We start from the raw sequence: 25,846 nt of genomic DNA, 5'->3' as shown, positions 1-25,846 counted from the left end.
CCGATATGCAGATGATACCACTCTGATGGCAGAAAGTGAGGAGGAATTAAAAAACCTTGTAATGAGAGTGAAAGAGGAGAGTGCAAAAAAATGGTCTTAAACTCAACATCAAAAAAACTAAGATCATGGCCACTGGTCCCATCACCTTCTGGGAAACAGAAGGGGAAGATATGGAGGCAGTGACAGATTTTATTTTCCTGGGCTCCATGATCACTGCAGATGGAGACAGCAGCCATGAAATTAAAAGACGCCTGCTTCTTGGGAGGAAAACGATGACAAATCTTGACAGCATCTTAAAAAGCAGAGACATCACCTTGCCAACAAAAGTCCGAATAGTCAAAGCTATGGTTTTTCCTGTCATGATGTATGGAAGTGAGAGCTGGACCATAAAGAAAGCAGACCGCCGAAGAATTGATGCCTTTGAATTGTGGTGCTGGAGGAGGCTCTTGAGAATCCCCTGGACTGCAAGGAGAACCAACCTGTCATTTCTAAAGGAAATCAACCCTGAGTGCTCACTTGAAGGACAGATCCTGAAGCTGAGGCTCCAGTACTTTGGCCATCTCATGAGAAGAGAAGACTCCTTGGAAAAAACCTTGATGTTAGGAAAGTGTGACGGCAAGAGGAGAAGGGGACGACCGAGGATGAGATGGCTGGACAGTGTCTGCGAAGTAACCAACATGAATTTGACACAACTCCGGGAGGCAGTGGAAGATAGGAGGGCCTGGCATGCTCTGGTCCATGGGGTCACGAAGAGTCAGACACGACTAAACGAACGAATTCTTAAGTGGTCGAAGATAGAGCAGCGTAATCCAAATTCAAAAATATAACAGCTTTAGCAGGTCTGGAATGGGCAGAAACCTCTTATGCTACCACAACAGATCCTGTGCTAGCTGATCTCAGTTCTGTTGGAGTTTTTACAACCTTGCATTCTGTAGAAGGTGTGACTCGGAGGGGCCTTCCTGGGCTGTGGTTACTGTCAGTCTATCCAGCACTAACCAACAGTTCCCTCTTGCCTCTGAATTCAAAGAGACTCCCGCCTCTGCTCAGTGCATTTTCCCTCTGAAAGCAGTAGGTCTGTTGAGGATTGTTCCTGAAAGCAATCATGGTTTGTCAGTTTGCCGTTTGATCTGTTCAACCAGTGTCTTAGAGTAAAATGTTGATACCTTAAGCACCAGTTAATAAAAAAAAGGGGTGGACTACTGTGTCCACCCAAAGTAATTCTGCTCTGTGAATCCTTGCTCTTCTGCACAGCTAGAGGAATTTCACCCCAAAATTCAGAAATCTGCAGCAAGTTCTGCCAGCACAACTGCTATGTTTCCTGAGACAGCAGAAGAGTTTAAAAAGAGGAAATAGACAAGGAGAAGAGCAGCAGAAAAGCTGAGTTGTGCCAAAGCTTTCTAAATCCATACTCACAGTGACCATGTCATACCAAATAAGGTTGGGCCAGGGTTAAGGTGCTACTGCCAACAGCACTTGGCTGGGAGGAATTTGGATTCAGCACAATCTCTGCTGGTTTAGTGTCAATTCAGCCAGCTCCCAGCTATTTTGGTTAGTTAAGATTATACCCTAAAAGTACAGGTATAAAGTATTAAAGGAAAATTCTTTGCATCTTTAGTGGGAGGGGCCAACTTTTTTACTCCCTGCTCTATAGAGCAAAGAAAAGCAACAAAACTGTTTAATTGAAAACTTACCTTAACTACATTTATTTATTTATTTAAAATATTTTAAACCTGCCTTTCTCCTTAAAAAAGGACCCAAAGCGACTTACAGAATTTAAACACATTATTTAAGAACAAAACAAGTACAGTATATCATTAAAAGTGTACATCATTAAAAGGCAGTATTTAAACCTAAAATGAGCATAATTTAAAATGGAGATACGTATTGCATTCACATAACACATCATCTAAGCTGCTTTCCTTCTTTCCTAGTACGAGTATACTGTATGTATTCAAATAGTTTTGCCTTTATCAACCTACACATTTTAAAAATGGAACTCCTGTATCTGGGTTCATTTTCATTTAAACAAAAACCTAAAACTGGCCAACACCATAGACAGCAAAATAAATGTGCTAGAAAAAAGGTACTTATTTCAAGCCCAACAAATTTTGAGCATATTTTTAGCAGCAATGTGTAACATTCAGGGAACATGAACATTTCTTCTCCATTTATAACAATACTTGTGACCTCAAAAACTACAGTGTTTTGCAATAGCAAAGGAAGCATGCACTGTCTTACAGAAGTGTTTTGGTTTATGGTTCCTGGACATAGACCTACATAAAATATAGTCATAAACTTCTTTTTTCCTCCAGTGTCATTCCTCTACATAACAGTGTAGCTAGATAGCCCAGTGGTTTAGGTATCTGGCTGTGTAGCCTGAGGCTAAGAGTTTGATTCCCTCTTGTGCCTCCCTGATAGATAGAGGCTGGACTGGATGATCCATAAGGTCCCTTCTAGCTGTGCCATTCTAAGATGAGAAGCACTCACTCTTTCTAGTGTTCTTATACTGAGACATGCTACTGTATTTTCCAAATATTCAGGGATGTGCAAGTTGATGAAGCAATAATCAGTTGCCACTCTTCATTACTCTTCACTCTGTTAATCTTATGCAAAAAGATAAACCTACTAGGTATCTTCCTACAACACTTTCTGCAGTTTAAACATTAAATCCTTTTCAGCATCTGTTCTTTTACCTCCTATTCTGTCAAAATCATATTGTTAAAGTTCCAGGGCACTGAACAGTATATAATCCTTGCTTTTCTTCTTCTTTTTTTAATTTTGCCATGATGCAGTGATATATCAATACATTAGCATAGTTAATTATTTAAAAATTACCAGTCTTGTTCCAGATGGATGCAATTACTTCTCACGTCAGCATTGCTTCCTGCCCCTATTTGTTTAATGTGACATTTCCTAACTAGAGGCATTTTTCCATTCATGCCATCTTGATTAATGATGCAAGAAACAGTATACCCTTATTGAGTACTTGATTATACAGACTCTTAGCAAAATTTCTAACTCTGTAGAAGCTGCACATATGCCATCATCACACCTTCTTGCCTAGAGGCAACAATGAGCCATTTTCAGTTTTGAACAGTTATCTGTTTGCAGATCACACAAGTCAGTTTTAAATAATTTCCCTTATGCTTCAAAGCTCTGCAGTTATCTTTGGTTCTGGTCATTACTTATAAAGCATATAGATAATGCTTTTCAAACGCTATAATCTGAATATAATGTATAGATTTTTTTTATGTTCATCAGTGTATCAGTGTTCATGATATGTTCTGCCACCTTCAAGAAGCCCCTTATTCAATAAAAAAGAGGAAGAGACCAAGTTTTCCTATAAAATAAGGCTATGAGCTGGTCACCTGACCGTAACAAATAAATTGAATAATATAAAATAGGGTATCATAACCACAAATGGAACTCTGTATGGGGACAAAAGTGTATACAAAAATCTCTGCAAAGTTTAATGCAAAAATTTTAGAATAATATTAAGCATTTATATAGCAATTTCATAGTGCATCCTCTGCCTCTCTCTCTCTCAATCTCTCTCTCATTCTTTTTCTCTGTGTCACCCTAGTGTACAGTGTCAACCCACACATGCTAGACTACACATTTGTGTTTTACCAAAATGAATTTAATTTTTTTCATCTCTCTAATCAAATCCACTTCTTTTTCTATTCTTACTGCCCCAATATTAAGCAAGAATTAAAACACAATGAGATTAGCAATCAGTTAAAACTAGAGATGGGCATGAAGCCAAAAACAAATCAGGAAATTTGTGAAACATCATCAGTTTGTTGCTTTGGCTCAGTTTGGATTAGACTAAATTGGAGAACCCAAACTTTTCAGAAGTAACACATTTTAGGATTATTTATGATCCCCCTGGTTTATTGCCTACCCCCTTGAGAACCTTCCCCAACCTCCTTCCCACTCCCTCCTATCCCCTTCACGCTGCCTCTATCACCTCCCTTCTGCTGTCTCTGCCACCACCAGGGCCTCCGCCACACTACCATCTTTGCAAACAGTGTCTGACTTCCCTTAGGGCAGACTAGCCTGCCCTTTTTCCCTATGGCCCACCAATTAGCTGATCAGCAGGCCATAAGCAGACAGAGCAGGCTCTGCTGCCCTAAGGGAAGTGGCAGTGGTTGTCTTTGCAAATGATGGCAGCAGTGGTGATGGAAGCTATGGCAGAGGCCTCAGTGGTGGCAGAGGTGGACAAGGTAGGTAGGTGATGGGGCAGTGGGAAGGGGACAGGCTTTTGCGGGCAAGGGCTTAGCCTTTCTTAAAAAAACCCCAATAAACTGACAAACTGATTCATGGTTTATCAGAAAACCTAGTGAAAATTTGTGGTTTGTGTTGAACCATGAACCAAGACGAACACCATTTTGGCTGTTTGTGCCCATCTCTAGTTAAAACCTACTGAGATTAGTAAATTTAAAATTAACATGGAACGTATGTATTAGGTTGATTTGTGGAGAAAGTAGACCTAGCAATTCTCTGATGTGCTTAGGTTCATTCGGCCCCCTCATTCATGTGTAAGAAAAAAGACCTATTTGTTTATATATGCATTTATCAGAAATATTTCTATACTGCTTCTCACGTGTACAAATCCTAAATCAGCTCAGAAGAACAGCATAAACAAGTGAATAAACCAGTAAGGGAAAAAAATTCAATAATTCCTCTCTGGGAACACACGAAGGTTAAAATATATGTACTGTATAAAATGTTAAAACATATAAAAGGCTACATCAGCAATTGAAGTCTGGTATACTGGAGGGCTAGCACTGCAGAAGTTGAGCATCCATGTCACCATGGTTCCAACACATTAAACCTAGATTACTAGACTAGTATCTAGCATAGATTGTTTAGCACAGATATACACACTAAGTCAATCAAATAAGTAGCTTAGTTAATTATCTTAGACAGTGACTATATTGTCCACAAGCTGTAGTTTTAGAACTAGTCTTAAAGGCAGACTGGCAGAAACATACCTTCCTGCAACCAACTTTCTTGAATATCACTATCTCTTGTACTTCCACTTTTTAAACATCAAGTTCTTTCCATCCCATATATGATGGATGGGAGCTAGTCTAGCACACTCGTCCATATTTGGTGTATACATGTGTTAAGTATTTTCTTAACTGTAAAGTTAATTAGGCTTTACACCTAATCAGAGGAACAACCTGAAGAATGTCCTTCTTCAGATTTATGTCAAACTAACAGGTAAAGTTTTTTTAAAGATAAAAAGCCAAAACAAACATGCATATTGTTGTTCTTACCAGTTGTTGTCCTTGTACACCCCATGCAGCATATTGTAAAACTGAGTCCTCTACTTCTGGAGGATTTAACTCCCAAACTTCCCTTGAAAAAAGGTAAACATTTTACTTGAAGACATTTGCACCATTACACCACTCAGAACAGCATCTATACAACACTGTCTTACCTCGTATGTATGTTATATATCACATATGAAGCCGTAAAAGAATAATGAAACACCTATAAAACAGGAAAGAGAAAGCAGACATGAGCATCGTGAATGCAGAATGTTAGGATTAGATGACAACTGTTATTTGTTGGGTGGGATATCACACTGTGATAAGTGTGATAAGCAGCACTGTGAAACTCAGTAGAAAGGTGGCAATGATAAACCAAACCTTGAACATCTAAGATACACAAAAAACAACCCTGTTAGTTGGGACTGCCATAAGACAGTGACAATTCAATGACATCTAACAACAACATGAATATATAAGGATACTGACCGAACCTCCCCCCCCCCCCAAAATATTGATGTCTGGATTGTTATGCACTGGGTTGCATGGGGTCATTGCCCCTCTAACCCGAAATAATGAGGCAAGACAAGTTTCATGGGAAAAACATGGGCCACACTTTATTAAGTAACCATTATAGTCAACCATAAAAGAGGTGGCCTGCAGTAGTGCAGAACCAGGTTTGGCATTGGGGTATCACCGGACCCCTAACCAAACAAACGGGTGAGTATCAAGCCTCGAGGTCTCACAGTCCTGAAGACTGTGAGACCCTGGCTGGCCCAAATCTGACCACCCCCTAGACTTTGAGCCACCTTCCCCTTAGTGACCGTCAGTCTGGGTGTGGCCTCAGTGCATCTTCGCCCCCCCCCATGCACTGTAAATGATCCACAGTGCTGGGAGGTTGGATGAGCTATACATTACCTGTGATTGCAAGGGGACACACCAAAACCTGTTCCATCCACACTACCCACCTGTGTGACCATTTATTATCCACCCCTTCAAACAGCCTGCACACCTCGACCACTGTGGGATAGGAAAAAAAAATCCCCACCGCCCACTGCCAATCAGGATGCAGATCAAAAATTCCTATCTGGCCCCAAACGGCAACCAGAAAACTTACAGTACTCCATAGGGCGGGAGGGTGGGTTGCAAGCCCCAAAAAGAGGCCAAAAGGAGGGGGGCACTTAAGTAGGTGTTCTTTCCCCCTCCCATCCCTCTCCTGTCTCATGATATCCTGGGAGGGAGGCAAAGAAGCTCCACGCTGCCAAAACGTGCTTGGCAGTGGAGCCAGCAAAACATGTGAAATTCATGTTACTGTGTCCTGGCGGACACAGGCACATCATAAAACTATGAATAAAGGGAGCTCAAAATACTCCCGCTTGAAAAGCGAAGCCCTACATTTAACTCAGATGAAGCCTCCCTCCCTTAGGCTGGGCCTAACCTGAAATGTTGTGCACACCCTGCCTTCACTATCATCCCACGTTTTCTGTGAATCGTCTACAGGAAGACTTTTAGCCTCTTCCCAATGTACATCTTTTTGCTTTTGTTTTCCTTAGCAAAGAAGAAAAGAAGGATGGCAAGGAAGCAGGCAGATGCATCTCAGTTTTCCAAGTTTCTTTTTTAAATGTCTTAAAGTTCTGGGAAGGACTGAGTAACATGATTCTCGAGAAACCCGTATGTTTTAGAGTTATCCAAAAGAAGCCCACACATTAGTACTTGCTGTAGTTATCCAGAAATTCCTAACAATTTTTGAAACCCCATTCCACAATTTCAAATTTATAATGGGTATCTGTTCCAAGTATATTCTATAACACATGTTATCATTTCAATGTTCCAATGTACCTCCAGGATGAATACAATAACACATTCAAAACCATTATCTTTTAAGGCAGCATGGAAGCTACTTTTCTATGATTTCTTCTCATATGGTGGTGAAGACACATTGTCTCAGTGAGACAAGCATGTAGAGCAATGGAGACTGTCCCGTTCCTTTCACTGTGAATTGACACTCCTCTGGGAGGACAATGAAGAGCCATAGGGAAGACCAACACAACTGGATCCGTTCATAAGCTTCACAACTTCCAAATGCAGTCTCTGGAAATGTGGAAGAGTATTGTGGAAAAGCAGACCCAATGTGGCTGCATATACTTTTGAAAGGTGACTGTTACCAGAAGTAACTATTATTAAGAAATGGTGTAGCTTACAATTACCCTTTAAAAAAATACTCTAAACATTTATATTTTAAAAACATGTTTTCTAGGTGAAACCTAGAACCAAAAGCAAACAAAATCAATTTTTAAAAAATGTCTTAGGGAATTGTCTAGCTCTCAATGTTTAAGAAGTTCATTTAAAATGACATAAACATTTATTCAGTATTTTAAAATACCATTACATTGTTTACAGCTAATATCTAGGAAGCAAATCACATATTGTCAGAATACTGTCAAATTGTCAATATTGAGCTGTTCTGAATGGTTTAAAATTACATAGCTAGATAGCTAGTTAGATAGATTCTGTTTAATCCTTAATTTCTTCCTTTATGTTTACAGTAAAAACCTATAAAGAGTTATGAGTCATTTGTTGAAAATATTAATTTGAAAAAATATAGATATTACAGGAATCTGACTTGAAAGATAGGACCCACATTCATATGGAGTAGGGAAGAGCACAGTAGCCTCTAGAAGAAAGTACTGCCAAAAATGGAGTTTTCATTATATACATCTATTATTTTCTGTGTTCTGATTCCACTATCATTTGTTCTGCATTAATCATGATCACACACTAGTCCTTGAGTACTATATTAAAGCATCAAACTCATTGGTGATGTCCATTCAAGTTACAGATTCAGCAATCTAGGCAGACACAACTGTCTGATAAAATTTGAATGCAGATTATACTCTCTAAAAAAGAAAGCACCCTAGAATACAGTGAATTTGTATGTTTTCTAAACATTTTTACACATTTAGTATATTAATTTCCTCCTGATGCCTTGACTGATTCTACATGTCTTTAATCTTCATACTTTCCCTTTTTTCCATACCTTCTTTGTTTTGACACTATAACTTTAATGTGCCACTGTTCTCTACCTCTGTCTTGACAATCTAGCATCTTAAAGTTCTGAGAAGGACTGAGTAAAATAATTCTCAAGAAACCAGTATGTTTTAGAGTTATCCAAAGGACGCCCACACATATCAAAGGCCTATTTATAGTACTTGTTTTATCCTGTAATGTGATCTATGACATCTTCTGCCAACAATAGCCCTCTGCTTTATGCAGAGAACAAATGGGACAATGTCTTTGCAGAAGTATGAATGGAAACAAATCTGAAATCAGGAATAGTAACAAAGAGAAACCAGTTTAAGAATGTTTCAACCTCCTAGGACACCCTGCTATGGATCTCAAAGTGGCTTTGCCCACCCAATCCTGGAATAAAGACGCGAGACAACAGCACTGGATTAAATACGGGCCACACTTTATTGAAAATCAAATTGAAATTGCAATTGCCAAACAAATGGCCAAATATAAGGGGCCTGCTGTAGTGCGGAAAAGGTGACAGGTAGGGGTAACCAATACCCCTTGATCATCAATAGGGCGAGTCCCTGGCCCCAGGTTCCAGCAGCCTACCAGACAGCAGGAACCCGGCAAGCCGCTAATTAAACACCCCCAGACCTCAAGACATCTTTACTTGATGACTGTTGGTCCGGAAGTGGCCCAGTGCATCCTTCCTGCACCGGCCCTGTAATCGCACGATTCGCAGAGCCGGGAGGTTGGATGCGCTGTTGGCTTACCTGAAATTACAATTGGGACACACTGAAAAAACCTGTTTTTTCTGCACTACCCGCCAGTGTGACAGAAGTTACCAACAAATAGCCAACAAACCCTTCTCCAGTGTGGGATAGGCGAAAAATCCCCCCATCCAAGAGCCAATCAGGATGAAGATCAAAAATTCCTATCCGGCCCCAAACCTGGCGACCAAAAATCACACTAGAAATAGGGAGGGCGGGTGGGTGCCCGAAAAGGAGCCATTGTATAAAAAGCAATTGCAAAGGGAAATTTGAGAGGTAGGCAATGGAAAGTGGCTACATCAACCAGTTCCAGTGCATTTCTTAGGGTTGACATCACAGCTTCTTAGTGCACTACACATAATAATGACCCATATTTCTGTAATATCTGGTAGATATAAAACAGTTATCTCCCTTGACAGATTCTTATCTCTGTACTAGAAACATGTCTTTGAATTCCTGTGACAGCCAAGTCCACCTGGCCCACAGCTGGCCCGAACCTGCTAATTAAAAAAAATAACAATTTGATAGTCTCATTCCCACGTTAACAGACCAGTGTCGCTTTGTTCATTGTCTGTGTCCTCAGCTAGTAATGGTGATACACATAAATCCACAGGACATTTATTTGCACTCATGTGTCTGAGGAAGTGGATTCCACAAAAGCTCACACTAAAATTAAATGGCGAGTCTTTAAAATGCAACTACATTTTGCCTCTTCCTTCCTTCTTGAAAATAATGCCAGGGAAAAAAATAATGGTTCTTGTGGGTTTTTCGGGCTCTTTAGCTGTGTTCCGAAGTTTGTTCTTCCTAACGTTTCCATGGTCCCAAATTGTTCTCTGGTCAGAAGAAGAGGAAATGGCCATTCCTCCTCATCGCTGCCAGCTGACCTCTCCTACAACCCTCCCACCCCACCCCAGCTCACAGCCTTTCTATTTTTACCTTTCAAGTAGCAAATGCAGGACCAATAACGAAAATACAGGAGAAAATAATCAAAGGGAGGTTTTATCTCTTACCCTTACAATTTCTTTGTCACTGTGACTTCTTAATTAGCAACATGACAGAGCACATCTCTTCTGTGCTCCTCCAAAGCTTTTAGCTGTTGGACAGCATGTCAGAGGAATGAAGGAAGAAGGAACAAATCGGGGGGGGGGGGGAAGACTCTTAACAATACCTCACATACCTCTTTTACCTGAAAGGTGAGAAGAATATTGGAAAGTGTGTTTGAGGGTTTCGGGTTAGCATGGAAACCACAAAAATATGCATTTTTTAGACAGTGGACTGCTGCAGAGAAACTATGTGTAATCTTTCAATGGGGAAGATTTTGGATGATTAAGATGAGGTTGAAAAGATTTCGGAACAGATTGACCCAAAGGATCTGGGAACAAAAATAGAGACTCGGGGCCTGATCACACCCAGCAAAAGAACCCTGGCTATTTATCTAGTTATATCAATATGGCTGTTTTGGGTTTTGTTTTTTTTTAAGATCATTTCACAAATTTCTGAGCACATGACACACAGCCAAGATCGACTCATTTTCCTGGCCAGCAGTTTATTTTTCCTTCACCAGGAGGGTTGTTTTATTTGTATCAATGATGAATCACTTCATTCCTTATCATTTGAGCCTGTGTGAACATTTCTGTTGATTTTTTTCCTTTGTAAAGGGGTCAGGTTTCTGGCCACTGTGGCCACTGTGCTTGTATTCTTTTTTTAAAAAAATATTAAAGGTATATTGACAAATTAGTATTAGGATCCACTGCTGCCACTGCCACAAAAAAATCAACATGAATATATTGCTCAGAAGGAGACAGTCTCCCCCCACCCTTGTGGATGAAAGAGAGCTTCAGATTTCCTGCTCTGAAAAGTAAAGAAAGCCGTGTTGCATTTATTTAATCCTGCTCTTCACAATATTTTGCAAGTATTTCAAAACTTGTTTCCTCCTCCTGAAACAAAATGAAAAAGATATGCAGGTGGGATGGAAGGCAAAAAGGGGAAAGGAGAGAAGCCTTGCCAAGACCTGAGAGGGACTGATATGCCAGGAGGAAGGAAGGGAAAAGGGGAGGAGGAAAAAAGCTGTGTAGTGCTGTATTTCTGTATTAATATACCAACTTTGGAAAAAAGAACAAAAAGGAAATAAACAAGTGCAGAATGGACAAGATCTATGGAAAGGGGGATGGAGATGGCTAAAAAGACTGTGTTACTTTTGCCACAACTGCCAATCATCTCACAAGATTACTAGAGATTATTCCAAATCAATAGTCCAGTTTCTGAATCCAGTTATCACTGTACGGTGTAGGTGTTTCATATGAAAGCATAAATGCATTAGTTCTGATGGAGTAAGAAGTTCTATTTTCTTCTATTAACATTTTTTAAGTATTAACACAATGGAAAAGAAACATACAGTGGTGCCTTGCTTAACGACGTTAATTCGTTCCAGCGAAATCACTGTAGAGCAAAAATACCGTAAAGTGAAATAAAAAAGCCAATTGAAATGCACTGAAAACCATTCAATGCATTTCAATGGGCTGAAAACTCACCATCCAGAGAAGATCCTCCATAGGGCGGCCATTTTCAGTGCCTGTAGAGCGAGGAATCCGTCCAAAAACACAGCAGGGAGTCATTTTGAAAACCCGACAATCAGCTGTTTTGATCGTCGTAATGCAAAGAATCAGTTCCCGAAGCAGGGAACCGATCTTCGCAAAGCAAAAAAAACCATTTAAAACATTGTTGGGAAGCGGATTCGTCGTTATACGGGGTAATTGTTAAGCAGGGCACAACTGTATTCATAAAGTTCTGTCACCTTAAAGATTAATATATTTATTTCAAGAGGGTGTTTGAGGAAGTGGATTGTAACTTACGAAATCATCCTGAAATAAATCCATTATTTTTAATATACTGTAACTCCTTGGCTTTTATTTTTGGTATACATGTAAATAGTGTTGTCATTACAGTGGTGCCTTGAGTTGCGAACTCTATTTATTCCAGAATGATGGTCGTAATTCAAGTTGGTCATAACTCAATGCATCATTTCCCATAGGAATACATTAAAACACAATTAATCCATTCCGGACGTTTTTTGGTTATATCTCAAAGCACTGGTTGTATCTCAAAGCATTAGTTCCCATAGGAACTAAGGCAAAAGTGGTTAATCTGTCCACTAGAGGGAGACTTTTTTAACCTAATATGACCTCTAAGGTTAAAAAAGGGCAGGAAAGGAGGGAGGGAGCCTTTTCCTGGTTGTATCTCAAGGCGCTGGTCGCAAGTCAAAGCAAAAGTTTGCGACCGGAACTGGTTTTAACTCGAATTGGTCACAAATCAAGATGTTTGTTAGTTGAGGCACCATTGTATACATTTTGAACCTAAAGAAGAGACAGATAATGAATCCTTCAACTTCAGCTTATAGATAACTGACACAGATAAGATAGCAATAAAAGAAAATAGAAACAGTACTTAATATGTTTATGGAATGTGCAAGCAGCAATAAAAATGACATACAGTGTACTCTTTTCTTTCTTCTGTCTAAAGGAGATATATAGTTTTTGTATTACTAAAACACTATGCAGTTAATAAACTACAATTATTAGCAGTATCCCAGTTGCCTATGGCAATATAGAACTGATGGATGGTAGGAGGAAAATCACATCCATGTTGTATCTACCAATTATACAAGTAGTGCCACAAATAATGATAAGAGTCAAAAATAATTTTTTGTCAAACAGTCAGTAGAACAAAATAAAGTTCATTCCAACCCAAACACACCTGATTTCAGCTGATTCTGGAAGCTAAGCAGGGTTGGGCTTCCTGCTTGGATAGGAGACACCAGGAATCTCTAGGTAGAGCTACAAAGGAATTCCACCTAAATCCATGGTGCTGTCAGTCAGAGTTGCCAATAGTGAATTGGATGGACAAATAGTCTGACTCTGCAAAAGGCAGCTTCTGGATGCAAAAAAACAACACGGCTGCAAACATGTGCTCCATGAGATATGGTAACTCAGAGTGAGAGCATTGTCAAACACAGATTTAACTAAATCAACCGCCCAAGCAAAATTTAATGTTTTGTTTTGCTGATGTTTCTATTTTATACAGTCATTAGAGATGAATGTTTATACAGTTCCAAATTCTCAGTAAAAGTGACTAAGGACACCTGGGAAACTTAATGGTCTTTGACATTTAGTCATTCGTTCAATTCATCTTAGAGATGCGTGGAAACCTGCAAACATACTCTCTACCAAATGTAGGTCATACAGATCAGGACTGACCACTCCTGTGTCCCTTGGGAGACATTCCAACCTGCTTTGTCGCTGGGTCTGTGAGATCTCTGTGTTTCTGGGTCTCCAGAAAAAAAAATCCTATGGGGGGGACACACAAATGGCTATGATCTGGGGTGTGGGGGGTATAAAGACTTCTAATCCACTCACAGTGTGTCCAGTCTTCCACATCCACACACAAGCACACTCAATCCAATTTCAGTAAGGTTTATTATAAACTAAATGAGAGAACAGACAGAAACACACATACACAAACAAACAAACAAACAAGAATTCTCCAGACGACAAAAAGGCAATCTAAATCATGGAGTAAATCTTTGTAAAATTATTGACAAAGCAGCTGCAAGGGGTATACTGTATTTTTCGCACCATAAAATGCACTTTTTCCCCACAAAACAGGGGGGTGGAAAGTCTGTGCGTCTTATGGAGCGAAGAAAACAGATTATATTTTCCTGTTTTCTTCTCCTAAAAAATTGGTGCATCTTATGGAAAGGTGTGTCTTATGGAGCGAAAAATATGTTATATGTGTGGCAACCTCAGTCTGAGCCTATCCTACTGCCTCAATGGTTGGAGTGTTGAGGGAAGAGATGTTAGAGGCTCATCTGTCATATGCTTTCTGCTGCTGCTGTCCTTAGCTTAGTCTACTGTATTAGTTTTGACTTCCCCCTTTCCTCAGCATAGATAGCGATCTTTTTAATCCTGTGAATTCTGAATGGGATACAAATGATCTGTTGTGGTATTCCTCTATCCTAGGCTGAACATGGCTCCCTGCTGTGCCCTATAGTCACCCTTGAATCACACAACACCCATGAATCTATTCAGTTTTTGCACATTTCCCCAGAGACAGTGCACATGCCTAACTTATATCCTGCCTTCCCTGGCAAACAATGTTCAAAGAGGTGAGCAGCAATAACAGACAAGTTAAAATACATTATTATTTATGAAGACATAAAGGCCAGAATATTCTTGGATTCTACTGCGTTCAGAAGGATAATCATGGAAATAGTTGTGTTCTTCTATGACCATAAAAGGCAAAAGCAATTTCTAAAAGCAGTTAAAAAAAAGAACCCAGCAGTTAAAATGTAATTCAGCAGACAATGAGCTTAAAAGCTGAATGTCTAAATGAAAATATCTTTACCATTTGTGAAAAGAACACAAATGATGGAGCCAGTTTGGCCTCACTCAGCAGTGCCACACTTGAGAACATCCAAGAAAGCCCCTTGTGACCCCTTTTTTCATGTTTCCATAAAATATTCCTCCAGAAAGAGAAAGAAGCTTCTCCTATGCTTCTTAAACCCTAGACAAGCTCATATGAGAAAATGCAGACATTCAACCTGCCTTCTCTCAAGCCATGTAGGGCTTCAAAGGTCACCACCAACACTGCGAAGTGACCCAGTAACTAGTGACAGTACTCTAACAGAAAATTGAAATTGTCTCTACAAACCAGTCCAGGTCAATACTCCGGCTGCAACAACAAAAGCTACTGCTACCACCAGCATGATATCATTCAATAGATTGAAATATGTTGGCATTAGTGTGAATTAGTAACCATATTTTGGGGTAAATGCTCTTTTGCAATAATATGTAATTCTGTAAATTATTGTCATAAATAACAGGAAGGATCGATATTGTTTGAACTAGAAAATTAAAGCCAGTGAACTAGACAATGTTGTAAAAAGTGGTACCCCATTCTCTGTTAACATATATTTGATTCCCAGTTTGATCTATCCGCACCTCTCTGCAAGTGGAAGACAGATTCCATTAACTATTGGGAATAAAATTGTGGATCACATGTAGGGGCAGCAGGGAAAAGAAAATAAGAAGTAGTCCCACTTTGATAATGGGAGTCTCCATATGTGGTAGAGGACACTGTTAGCTGGACCTCAAGTTCCACAAAATAGCAGATTCATCTACCTTCAGTATCATAACTCTGCAGGTCTTCACAGAAACCATGTTGCGTTTCCTTAAATGCATCAGTTAAAAACAACAACAACCAAGAGTCAATCTGAAACAGTTCCAAGGAAGTTAAATGACAAGGTCGTAACTTCCTAAAGTATCACAATTATTTTGCTCAATCAACATCAATTACTTGTCATGATTGATTATGACTATTGCTTATCATTGGGCAAAATTTATGGATAGTAGTAATACTCTTGGCTGTGAAATATTACTGGCATAACAACTTGCTGCCAAGCCAAAATAAATAAAGAGAGAGACATTTCTAGACATGTAATTCATCTCACAAGAAAAAAAAACTGGCAATGAAGATTAAACGAAAAAAGCACATATAGAAAACCTGTCTAGTGTAACACTGCTCTGCTTACCATTTTTCACTAAGATTAATTATCTCATGAAAAATTCATCTTTTTTAGTGTTAATTAATTCAATTATCTTCACTGTAACTAAACAAGAGTGCAAATGTGATACCCACTGAAGCTGAGTGTGAGGAGGGGATACACTTGTTTAAATTCCATTGTTTAGCATTGTAAGTCACAACTAGGGTAAGTCAATTGAATCAGTGGGGATTCTGTGAGTCAGTGTCTTTGTAAATTCCATTCAATGGGCTGAGAAGGCGACTTACTATGCTATGCTACAGGACTTCAGCCACTACGTACATTTCCTTAAAATAACTGAGAGACCCATTCTATTTTTCAGATACTAAATTTCAATCATTTCTGTTAGTATCTAACAATCTGGAAATTGCTCAATAAAATGGTTTCTATGTATGAAAGCATAATATATCACTGACACTTTAATTTTTCATCTGACATTATCTTTTGAAATCAGGCCTCTTTTAGAGTTCCATGACAGGAGAAATAAAGCCAACATTAGTTATGGCGCTAACATAACCCATGATAATGTTAATGCATTTTGTTTAGAAATTTCCTTTCAGTGACATCTCTTTTTTTAAAAAAAATATTGCTATTTAAGAAGCACAAAGATATACCAAGTAGAATCGCCAATTTTCTGGAAACAACAAATAACACCAAGGTGAATTCTTGTCAGATCTTATGGGTAACTGGTGAACAGGATCCAAAATAATTCAGTAGCAGGCTTATGAAATGCCTTCTAAAAGAGCTTAGATGTTCTAATTAAGCTGTAGGCAATACCAAGACTGTGAACTGTTCCAAAACGTGTCATTTGAACAATGCCCCATATGAATTAACAATGTAATATACATAGTGGGATGGATAATACTATTTTCATATCGTAAACGATTTGTAGATGGTCAGGAATATTGACATAGATAGTCATATATCAGAGGCTATTAATGTATTTCCTTGGTAGTATTTGCTCAGAATTGCAACAGCTCAGCAAGGATATTACTTTCTCTGAATGCACTGTTTACAATACTGTACTCCCTCAATTCCCAACATGTCTCTAAGTTATAGGATAATGCACCTGTAGGTTGTTGTTCTCAAAGGCTTACATGATATAATTAATGTGTAAGTTTTTATGACACTCCACGATTCCTAAGTTTCAGATGGAGACATGATCCAAATGTGAAAGCAGATAAGAAAAGAGTGGTTTGCAAATGTATGCAGGGCATTACAGCAAATTTTATCAGTGTTTTTGTTGTTGTTTTTAAATAAAGAATATAACAAAAAAGGAGTAACTGGTCTATTATTAATTTGACAGTGTGTTTTTCATTTTAAAATGCACCATTGTCTCTTACACCTCTGTGTGATACATCCATTAATATTTAGTATGCATGCAATATTTTGGGTAATAGATTTTGTAGTGTATTAAAAAAATCTCTGTCTCTTTTTAAATAACCCTCAAATACATGATGATGAAAGATTAGACATTGGGAAATGGCTCTGATTCTAGGCACATAGACCCAGCCCACGTCTGACTAATGCAAACAGCAAAAGGTGCAATATGTGAGGAAGTACGGAATTGCTGGAATAGAAATCAAAGCATTCCTGTAGAGTGAAAATATGGAACAAAAGCAGCAAACAACCATCTCCTCGAGGTAAAGAAATTTAGTGGGCAGGAGAGAGAGAGAAAAGCTGCTTGATGTCAACAAGAAAATGAGGACGATGCACAAACATAAGGCGTGAACATGCAAAAATAAAGTCAAGAAAGTGCCAAAGGCACAAAGACAAGAAAGCCAAAAATTGAGAAGGGGAAAGAAAAAGTGTGTGTGTGTGGGGGGGGGCAGGCTGAGTAGAGACAATTAAAATGCAGCAAGGAAGGAGGAAATCAATAGGATGAAAGAACAGTATACCTGAGAGAGGAGGACAGAGCCTCAAAGGGTTTGAAGAAACGAACAGCAGGAATTGGAGAGAAGACACTCTGTGGGTGTGATAACTGAGCGACACAGGCACAATGAAAACCTACGTTAGTACAGAAAAGAAAGGCAGCCTGCAGCACAAGGGAGGGTGGGTCACATCCTGTACTTTTAGGTAACAAAGACTCAAAGTGACATTAAAGAACAACTTGATCTGTCATTCCTGCTCTGCTGATAGTTTGCAATGACTAGAATCTGGTGGCAACACAGAATACACGAGACAATGGGCAATATCCGGTGGTGGATATTGATACCTGGTGCCATTGGAACTGGAATCTTTTCTCTTTTTCCATCCTACTTCAGAGATCTGTGGTTCAATGTTCCGGTTTGAGTATGTGCTGACCTTTCCACTAATTTTTACATTAGTTAGATGAAATACTCTTCAAGCTTTATAAGCACTACTCAGACACCTCTTAGTAAAGTATAGCTTTAGGTGATGTGGGTGCATTTTCACTAACACTCTAAATTTCTTATTCTTAAACTCTTAGTTATACTGTGCAACAGAGCAAATCAACATTCTACAAGACAATTCTAAAAAGGGAGACAGATAGACAGACAGTCTGTCTGTCTGTCTGCCTGCCTGCCTGCCTGCCTGCCTGCCTGCCTGCCTGCCTGCCTGCCTACCTGCCTGCCTGCCCGCCCGCCTGCCCACCTGCCCACCTGCCAGAAGTGGTAGAGACAGTACTGCTACTGCCTCCTCCTTTCTTTCTCACCCCTTCTCACTTTGCAAATGTAGGTTTTGCTTCGTTCAAAGTGCAGCAACAGCTACTTCCTCCCTTCTCCTCAGGCAGGCCAGAAGGGGTGTAAGTGATTTCTCCAAGTCCCTCATCATGTTTCATATTTGTTTTATTTGTTTTCATGTTTTCAAGGTGGAGTAGTGCTATAGTGTTACAGACAGGGGGGAAAATAACACATTCGACTGTAAGGTTACCCTGTTGTTCAAAATATATGTCTCTCACTTCATACAGTAGGTTAAAAAAATGTGAAGAGCGGGGTGCAACAGTTTGGTGATAGAGCAGCCTTCTTTTGAGACTGATGCCACCTCAAGAGAACATGGCCGGAGCCGAAAAGAAAAAGTATGGAGAAAGAAGACGGAGAGGGAGAGTAAGAAGGGAAAGAGCAAAAATACTTTCCTTTTCAATCTTGAAAAAAAAGAGGACAAGAAACAGCCTTTGAATTGTTCTGGGCCCTTGGTCTCTCTTTTCTTTTCCTTTTTCCTTCCACTGCCACTTTGTGTTTTTTTTTTCCTTTTGGCCCAGTTATGCTGTCACTTGGCTGTCCATCTCTGGACAGAAGTGCCTCCTGCTACTTCCAAGGTGTCCCTGCATCCAGTAGGGCTGGCATGGAACTTCAGGCTCTGGCTGAACACAAGGAGGTTGACAGATAATGATAAGAAATCAGGAAATCAGGAGAAATCATGAAAAGCCTGCATGGTTGTAGAACCAATACAAATGCAGGAACAGGTTATACCTTTAATTGGCCATTAAGAATATAAAACAAAAACTAAAAACAAACAGCGAGCTTTCAATGATAAATCATCTTCTTCATGGCTCTGTGTCAGGTTCTTGTGGGTAGTTCCCAAAGGTAACTCCACAGTATATCTATCAATTATTACTGTGTGGCTTGTCTCCTGCCTAACTTTTTTCCCTTTAAAAGGATCCTAGTGCTATGGTGCCTGTATCTGAAAAGGTGGTAATGGGAAGGAAAGGCAAAAAAATACATTTGGATGCAGAAATGGCAAGTGAGAACTACTGACACTATGCATGACACAAAATGAAGAAACAGAAGTGAAGTAAAATACAATAGGATGTGGATGTCAATCAATCAATTATTTATGGTCAAAGACCAGCAATATATTACAATTAAAATATAATTCCCATAAAGTCTAAAAACGGGTGATCCATTACAATATGATGCATTTCTGGAAGACCTTCTAGACCAATGTAAGAGTTTGAGAAACATATCTATGACAATATTTTGTACGCACTGTCTCCATTTTGTTATTTTAACTACTCTCACTGACTAATGATGGCAAAATCTGGTGATTTAAAAAGCTGATTAGTCTACATCATATAAAGGCAAATATAGAAAGGTTTGTTTTAAAACATGTAGGTAGTTATGAAAATAAAAAAAGAAGTTAGTTGCTGTGATTAATCTGGAATGAAAGGTAATGTAAATTTTCTAATTTCAATTCTAAGAAGATTATCTTCAGGCATAAAGTGCAGAGATTTAGAATGAGTAATAATGATACTGGCAGAAATTATCTAATATTATTAGTCGAGATCCTAGTTTATCCTTTTACATAAATTATAAAGACCACTTTCATCACAGTTACATCATAGTTGCTAGATTTAAATTACTAACATTATTTTAAAATGCTCCCTCATTCATTCACTAACTGTTAGCAATTGTGTGTATGAGACAATGCAATGACATATTTTCTTTTATTCAAGCTCAAATTAGGTAATAACCTGTTCAGCGGTACACCTCTCTATTCAAAATTATTCCTAAATCAAAACTGGTAAAAACTTCTGTTTCCTGTCTGACAAACACTAATACGAATTATAACAACTTTCCCATACTAGTCAAATCAAGTAATATGGATTATTTAGGCATAAATGTAGTTTGAAGATGTAATAACATTCAGTTTTCCCATTATAATCTGGTAATACAGAAAAAAATAACACTAGTAACAATGCTAGCAGACTTTGGAAAATATGCGTCTTACAAGCTGCCAATGCAAATGCATTAACAAACAGTCAAGAGTGAGTCATTTAAAATTATTGTATAGTGTTTTTTTTTTTTTACTGAAATGTGGCATGTTAAGTATCAGCTCTATTACTCTACGTATCAATATTACTCCTTTTAATTATGTTGCTGTTACTAAGCTATGCCTAATGATAACAATCAGAAGACATGGAAACTTCTTTCAGAAAAAAAAAAGAATTGTATACCAAAAACAACAACAACATAAACACCCACCACCAGATAGGCAAGGCACACAGATAGAAGATTTTACCTTTAAGTTACAAACAGCACAGCCAGTGCCCCCAAAATAAAACATACCTTTTTACCTGACATGGAATCAGGCAAGTGAGAAAAAGTGGCATTGAGCATGTTGCAGAAGTAAAAAATACAATAGGAAGTAAAATACAATAGGAAGCATTTCTGGAAAACCTATTTATCTATGCTACATATAGTTAAAAACATTTTCTGACCAATCTGATATAAAAGGACTTGGCCTTGCAACACATTTCAAAGCTTTCAGTCCTTTCTATAAGTTTGCTGAAAATATTTTTAGTTTATTTGTAGCACAGAAATGCAGCTGTTCCTCTCCTGGGAACCCCTATTCAAGAGTTTCCTATTCAATAAGTCTATTTTGTAGACAGAGACAGACAGAGTTTAGAAATGAAGGCATGGAAGTATCTAAGTGGATTTTTTTTAAAAAATAAATTTTTGGTATGTGAATGATCTTTTTATTCTAGCAGAGTAAAATGTTATCCATCATTTAGTGAAATGAAAAGACTAACAGATCTGTTCCTGTTCCTAAAAGAAGGGGTTGGCTCAATTAAGACAAAAGAACATATTCCTCTGAAAGAAAACAGTGGGGGGGGGGGGATAGAGAGGCAGAGAAGCAACAGAATCAGTCCCTTCAAATGCCTCAACATTGTGTGCATAAAGTAAAATTGTTCTGCAGTCTAATCTCTATCTTCAGCCTCTGGCACCTCTCTTGGGCCACTTTCTCATGTGCTGTCCTACTCCCTCCAATGACTTTACTGCAGCTGAAAACATCAATTATATTTACGAGGTCTTGATTTAACTTCATGTTAAGGAGACATTCAGTATATACATTTCCTTTTCTAGCATGAGGACAAGGGACAAGGTGTGGCACAGTCTGCCACTTGTGGACTCTGTGCCCGTCATTCCTGGCTTGCATTAACAGAGATGACGAGCTGAGTCCAGGAATCAGGCAGTTCCTCCTAGAAGGAGAAAGCAGTCCAAGGGAATGACTGAGGACCATTTTTAAAGTAGTCTTCCTTGGAGGTAGAAGCTGGTAAGAATAACTATGAGATGCCTGCCAACATTCCCTTTCCAGGTTGAGTACAATCTCAGACACTTTCAGCTGAGAGTAAAAAGTAAAGTTGGCATACATTTGCTAGTTAAAAACTGGCAAATGTGTCACAGCACAAACCTTCATAGATCATAGCCACTTCATCTGATCTACAAAAGCTCATGCAACAATAAAGGTGTATGTAAGGTGCTACAGGGCTCTGTTTTTAGTGGATTACACAGTTAGTTAGATAATTATTTGGATTAATATCAATAGAATTTCAGGTTACTTTTGCACATAGGTACTGCCTGGGATACCTGATAAGTGTGTTTTTTTTATTTTTATTTTTATTTTTAATTTATATCCCACCTATCTGGTTGGTTAAGACCACTATAGGTGGCTAACAACATAAAATAAAACAGTGAATATATATAAAACAGTTTTGCATAAAATAAACATAATAAAATAGACAAATAGAAGGGAGAAAGAGGGCATTAGGGATTGACTGGAGGGAAGGCCTGCTGAAACATCCATGTTTTAAGTTGATTTTTAAAGGTACCCAGCGAGGGGGCCACACGAATCTCAGGAGGTAGGTTGTTCCAGAGGCGAGGAGCCACCGCCGAGAAGGCCCGATTTCTTGTCTTTTCCTTCCGGGCCTCCCTCGGCGTTAGGCTCCTCAGCCTCACCTCCTGGCTCGCACGAGTGACACGGGTAGATCTAGGTGGGAGTAGGCATTCTGCCAGGTATCGAGGCCCTAAACCGTTTAGGGCTTTGTACGTAAGCATCAACACTTTGAAGTCGATGCGGAAGCGGATGGGAAGCCAATGCAATGCGGCCAGAGTGGGGGAAATATGCTGGTATTTTTTCACTCCACTGAGTAGTCTAGCCGCCGCATTCTGCACCACCTGAAGTTTCCGCAGCAGCCTCAAAGGCAGCCCCACGTAGAGCGCATTACAGTGGTCTAATCTTGAGATTACGAGCGCATGCACTAAGGTAGTGAGCGCCCCAACATCGAGATAGGACCGCAGCTGGGCTATCCGCCTAAGGTGAAAAAAGGTGGTACGGACCACCGATGTCACCTGAGTTTCCATAGTGAGCGCCGGGTCCAGATGGATCCCCAAGCTGCGGACCCCATCCTAGGTGGGAAGAGTCACCCCCCGAAAAGAGTTTCCCAATCCCCCAGCTGTGGGGGCGCCCAACCTCAGTACCTCCGTCTTGTCCGGATTCAGCCTCAGCCCGTTCTCCTGCATCCATTGCAGTACAGTCCCCAGGCAGCGCTGAAGGGACAGAACAGCATCTCCTGCAGTTGGTGAAAAGGAGACGTAGAGCTGGGTGTCGTCAGCGTACTGATGACACAAGGCTCCACACCCCCTGATGAGCCCACCCAGCGGCCTCATATAGATGTTGAACAACACTGGAGAGATAATCGACCCCTGTGGAACTCCACGATTGAGATTCCACAGGGCCGAAAGACTCTCCCCAAGCTGTACTCTCTGGGGATGGTCCTCCAAGAAGGAACGGAGCCAGGCCAGTGCCAGGCCACCAATTCCCAACTCAGAGAGCCTCCCCAGGAGGATACTGTGGTCAATGGTATCAAAAGCCGCTGAGATGTCAAAGAGGACCAGCAGAGACATTTTGCCCCTGTTAACCTCCCTCAGTAGGTCATCGCACAGGGCGACCAATGCCGTTTCTGTACCATGGCGCGGCCTGAAGCCCGACTGAAATGGATCCAGGGCATCCATTTCCTCCAAGTGTGCTTGAAGCTGGTCGGCCACCACCCTCTCGACCACCTTGCTTAGGAAAGAAACGTTGGCGACGGGCCTATAGTTGCCAACTTCATCTGCCGCCAAACTTGGTTTCTTCCTAATGGGCCTAATGAGTGTCTCCTTGAGGGCAGATGGAAACCTGCCCTCAAGGAAAGACCCATTGATTATTACAGTGGCCCATTCCGTTGTGATAGGCCTGGCTGCTTTGATTAGCCAGGCCAGGCAAGGGTCAAGGGAGGAGGTCGTGGCATGACAGCGATCAAGTGCCCTGGCCACAGAATCAGGCGTAACAGGCTGAAAGGAATCAAAAGTTACCGGGCAAGATGGAACGCTGGACATCTCTGCTCGACTTACTGTAATCAAAAAAGGAGAGAGGTCCCGGAGGATGGCCTCCACTTTAGATTTTAAAAAATGCTGCAAATTGGTCCGGTGAAAAACTAGGGGGAGGCCCGTCACTCGGACCAATTCCAGATAGGTTGCGCACTATACAGAATAATTCCACCTGCTGGTTGGACGCTTCGCTTATCCGGTTAGCGAAGTATGCTCGACTGGCAGCCTTTACCTTAGCCAGGTAAAGGTTAGTAGCAACTTTGACAGCTATCCAGTTATAATCCATCGGGTCCTTTCTCCATTTACGCTCCAGCCGTCTCCTAAATCGCTTCAACGCCCGGAGGTCCTGGTTAAAACTGGGCGCCGGGCGGGCTCTGCGCTGGAGAGGGTGTTTAGGTGCGATCGTGTCTACAGCCCTAGCCGCGGCAGCGAACCAGCCATCAGCCAGAGCCTCGACTGGTCAGCCTTAACACCTCTCATAGCATCCTGGAATCCAGCCGGATCCAGTAGCCTTCAAGGGCGGACCATAACAATAGGTCCCTGCTCCCTGCGAGGGGGGAGAGCCATTTATGTGTTATGTTATGCTGGCAAATAAACAAAACAAAAAACCTCAGGAACCAAAAGCCTGTTAAATTTTTTTGACACTGGCAGAGGCTTGCAATATTGTGGGCCATACAATCTTTCTGGGGTGACTAAGTAAAATCTGGAATGGAATAAAACAGGATGGAATGGACACTTGATCATAAAAATTGATGTCAAAACTCATCAGATGTGGTAGACACAACTCAGAACAGTATCATAGAAAACAAGCCCATCAGATATTACTCTTAATACAATGACCTAAACCAGCCAGAATAGTATAGAACGGCCCAAAGCAACAGCTTCAGAGTCGAACAAGCCAAACAACTTCACCAGTCATATGTGACTGGAAGGGGCTGGTGCATCAAACACAGAAGGTTCAGAGACCACATTATAGTTGTCATTCTAAGCTAAAAAAAAATCCAATTCTAGAGAGCAAAATTGAGTAGCAACTTCTGAGTACAGTAACCCAACCAAATTCACCAGAGTCACAGTTGACTAGAGGAGACTGATGCCACAAGACACAAAACATTCACATTCTGTGAAGATGCTATTTTCTTTTCCTCTATTTATTGGCATGTCAATCCAGAGACAAAGGAGGTTTCAATTCAGAGTACAGTATAAGTTTCTAGAGAATGGAACAACTGTCTATATTGTTGAGTTTTCATGTTAGCTGCTCCTGAATACATTACATCAAATGTTTGGGTCATACGTATTTCAGCACAAATTGATAGTACAGATGGTGCAGCCTGTATTAACACAGGCTCCAGAGAATTAACTTTATTTTGCTTATGTTCCTTTGTCTGTCAACATTTGGTAATTTTGTTGACGTATTTATATAATTTGAATTTCCCATCTGCCAGGACACAGGTTTTCCAATCTTTATGAAGTGAAATTGGTACAGGTGCATTATTGTAGCTTTTGTATAAAGCTGTGCTCCATTTTTACAGGATACTTCTCTACCTGCACACAGTCCACTCATGGGCCCATCACTTACCACATTTGGGAGAAAGGCAGGATAAAAATCTTTTAAATAAGTAAATAAAATAAATAAAGATCCAAGAAAGTATCAAGTTACCTACCTACAGTATATTTGTTAACTGATAAATATTTCCTACAGCAATCTTAAAATTACTTTGCTAAGTGTGTTAATAAGACTTATCAGGTAAAACTATCTCATTTATTATGCTTCTGTTTGCCATCACCTGGCTGGAAGATATTTTATTTAGTTGACTAGTTCAATCCATGTGTACTTGGAAGTAAGTCCCATTGAGTTCAATTGGACTATTTAAAAAAAAATACATGGATCAATCACAACTTTTATGTAAATCATAAGTTACTTCATTTCTTTGTATGCCTCAAAACACCTAACTGGAAGGAAAGTATTCTCTTTCTCGAACAGAGGGCACCCCTCCCCAGATGTGAAGGCGAGCAAAGAGTGTTGTAAGGGCCGACTAGGCAGGTTTATACCCACTGCCTGAGCAATTCTGTATGAGGGGAATA

At 40.0% G+C, this 25,846-nt stretch overlaps 1 protein-coding gene across 2 annotated transcripts in view; it reads right to left on the bottom strand.

Moving 5' to 3' along the window:
- Positions 1-25,846, bottom strand: part of DPP10 (dipeptidyl peptidase like 10) — a 784,532-nt gene that overhangs the window by 109,541 nt on the left and 649,145 nt on the right. For both annotated transcript variants that reach the window (XM_072984457.2, XM_020779615.3), the window contains exons 6-7: positions 5,450-5,502; positions 5,286-5,367 (exon numbers count right to left, since the gene is read on the bottom strand). In XM_072984457.2, the coding sequence (XP_072840558.2) occupies positions 5,286-5,367; positions 5,450-5,502 (135 nt within the window). The remainder of the gene's footprint in view (positions 1-5,285; positions 5,368-5,449; positions 5,503-25,846) is intronic.

The sequence above is a fragment of the Pogona vitticeps genome, chromosome 1, assembly GCF_051106095.1.
Source record: "Pogona vitticeps strain Pit_001003342236 chromosome 1, PviZW2.1, whole genome shotgun sequence".
Lineage (NCBI taxonomy): Eukaryota > Metazoa > Chordata > Lepidosauria > Squamata > Agamidae > Pogona > Pogona vitticeps.
Note: the sequence above shows the minus strand (reverse complement) of the source record. Positions and strands in the feature narration are given on the sequence as shown.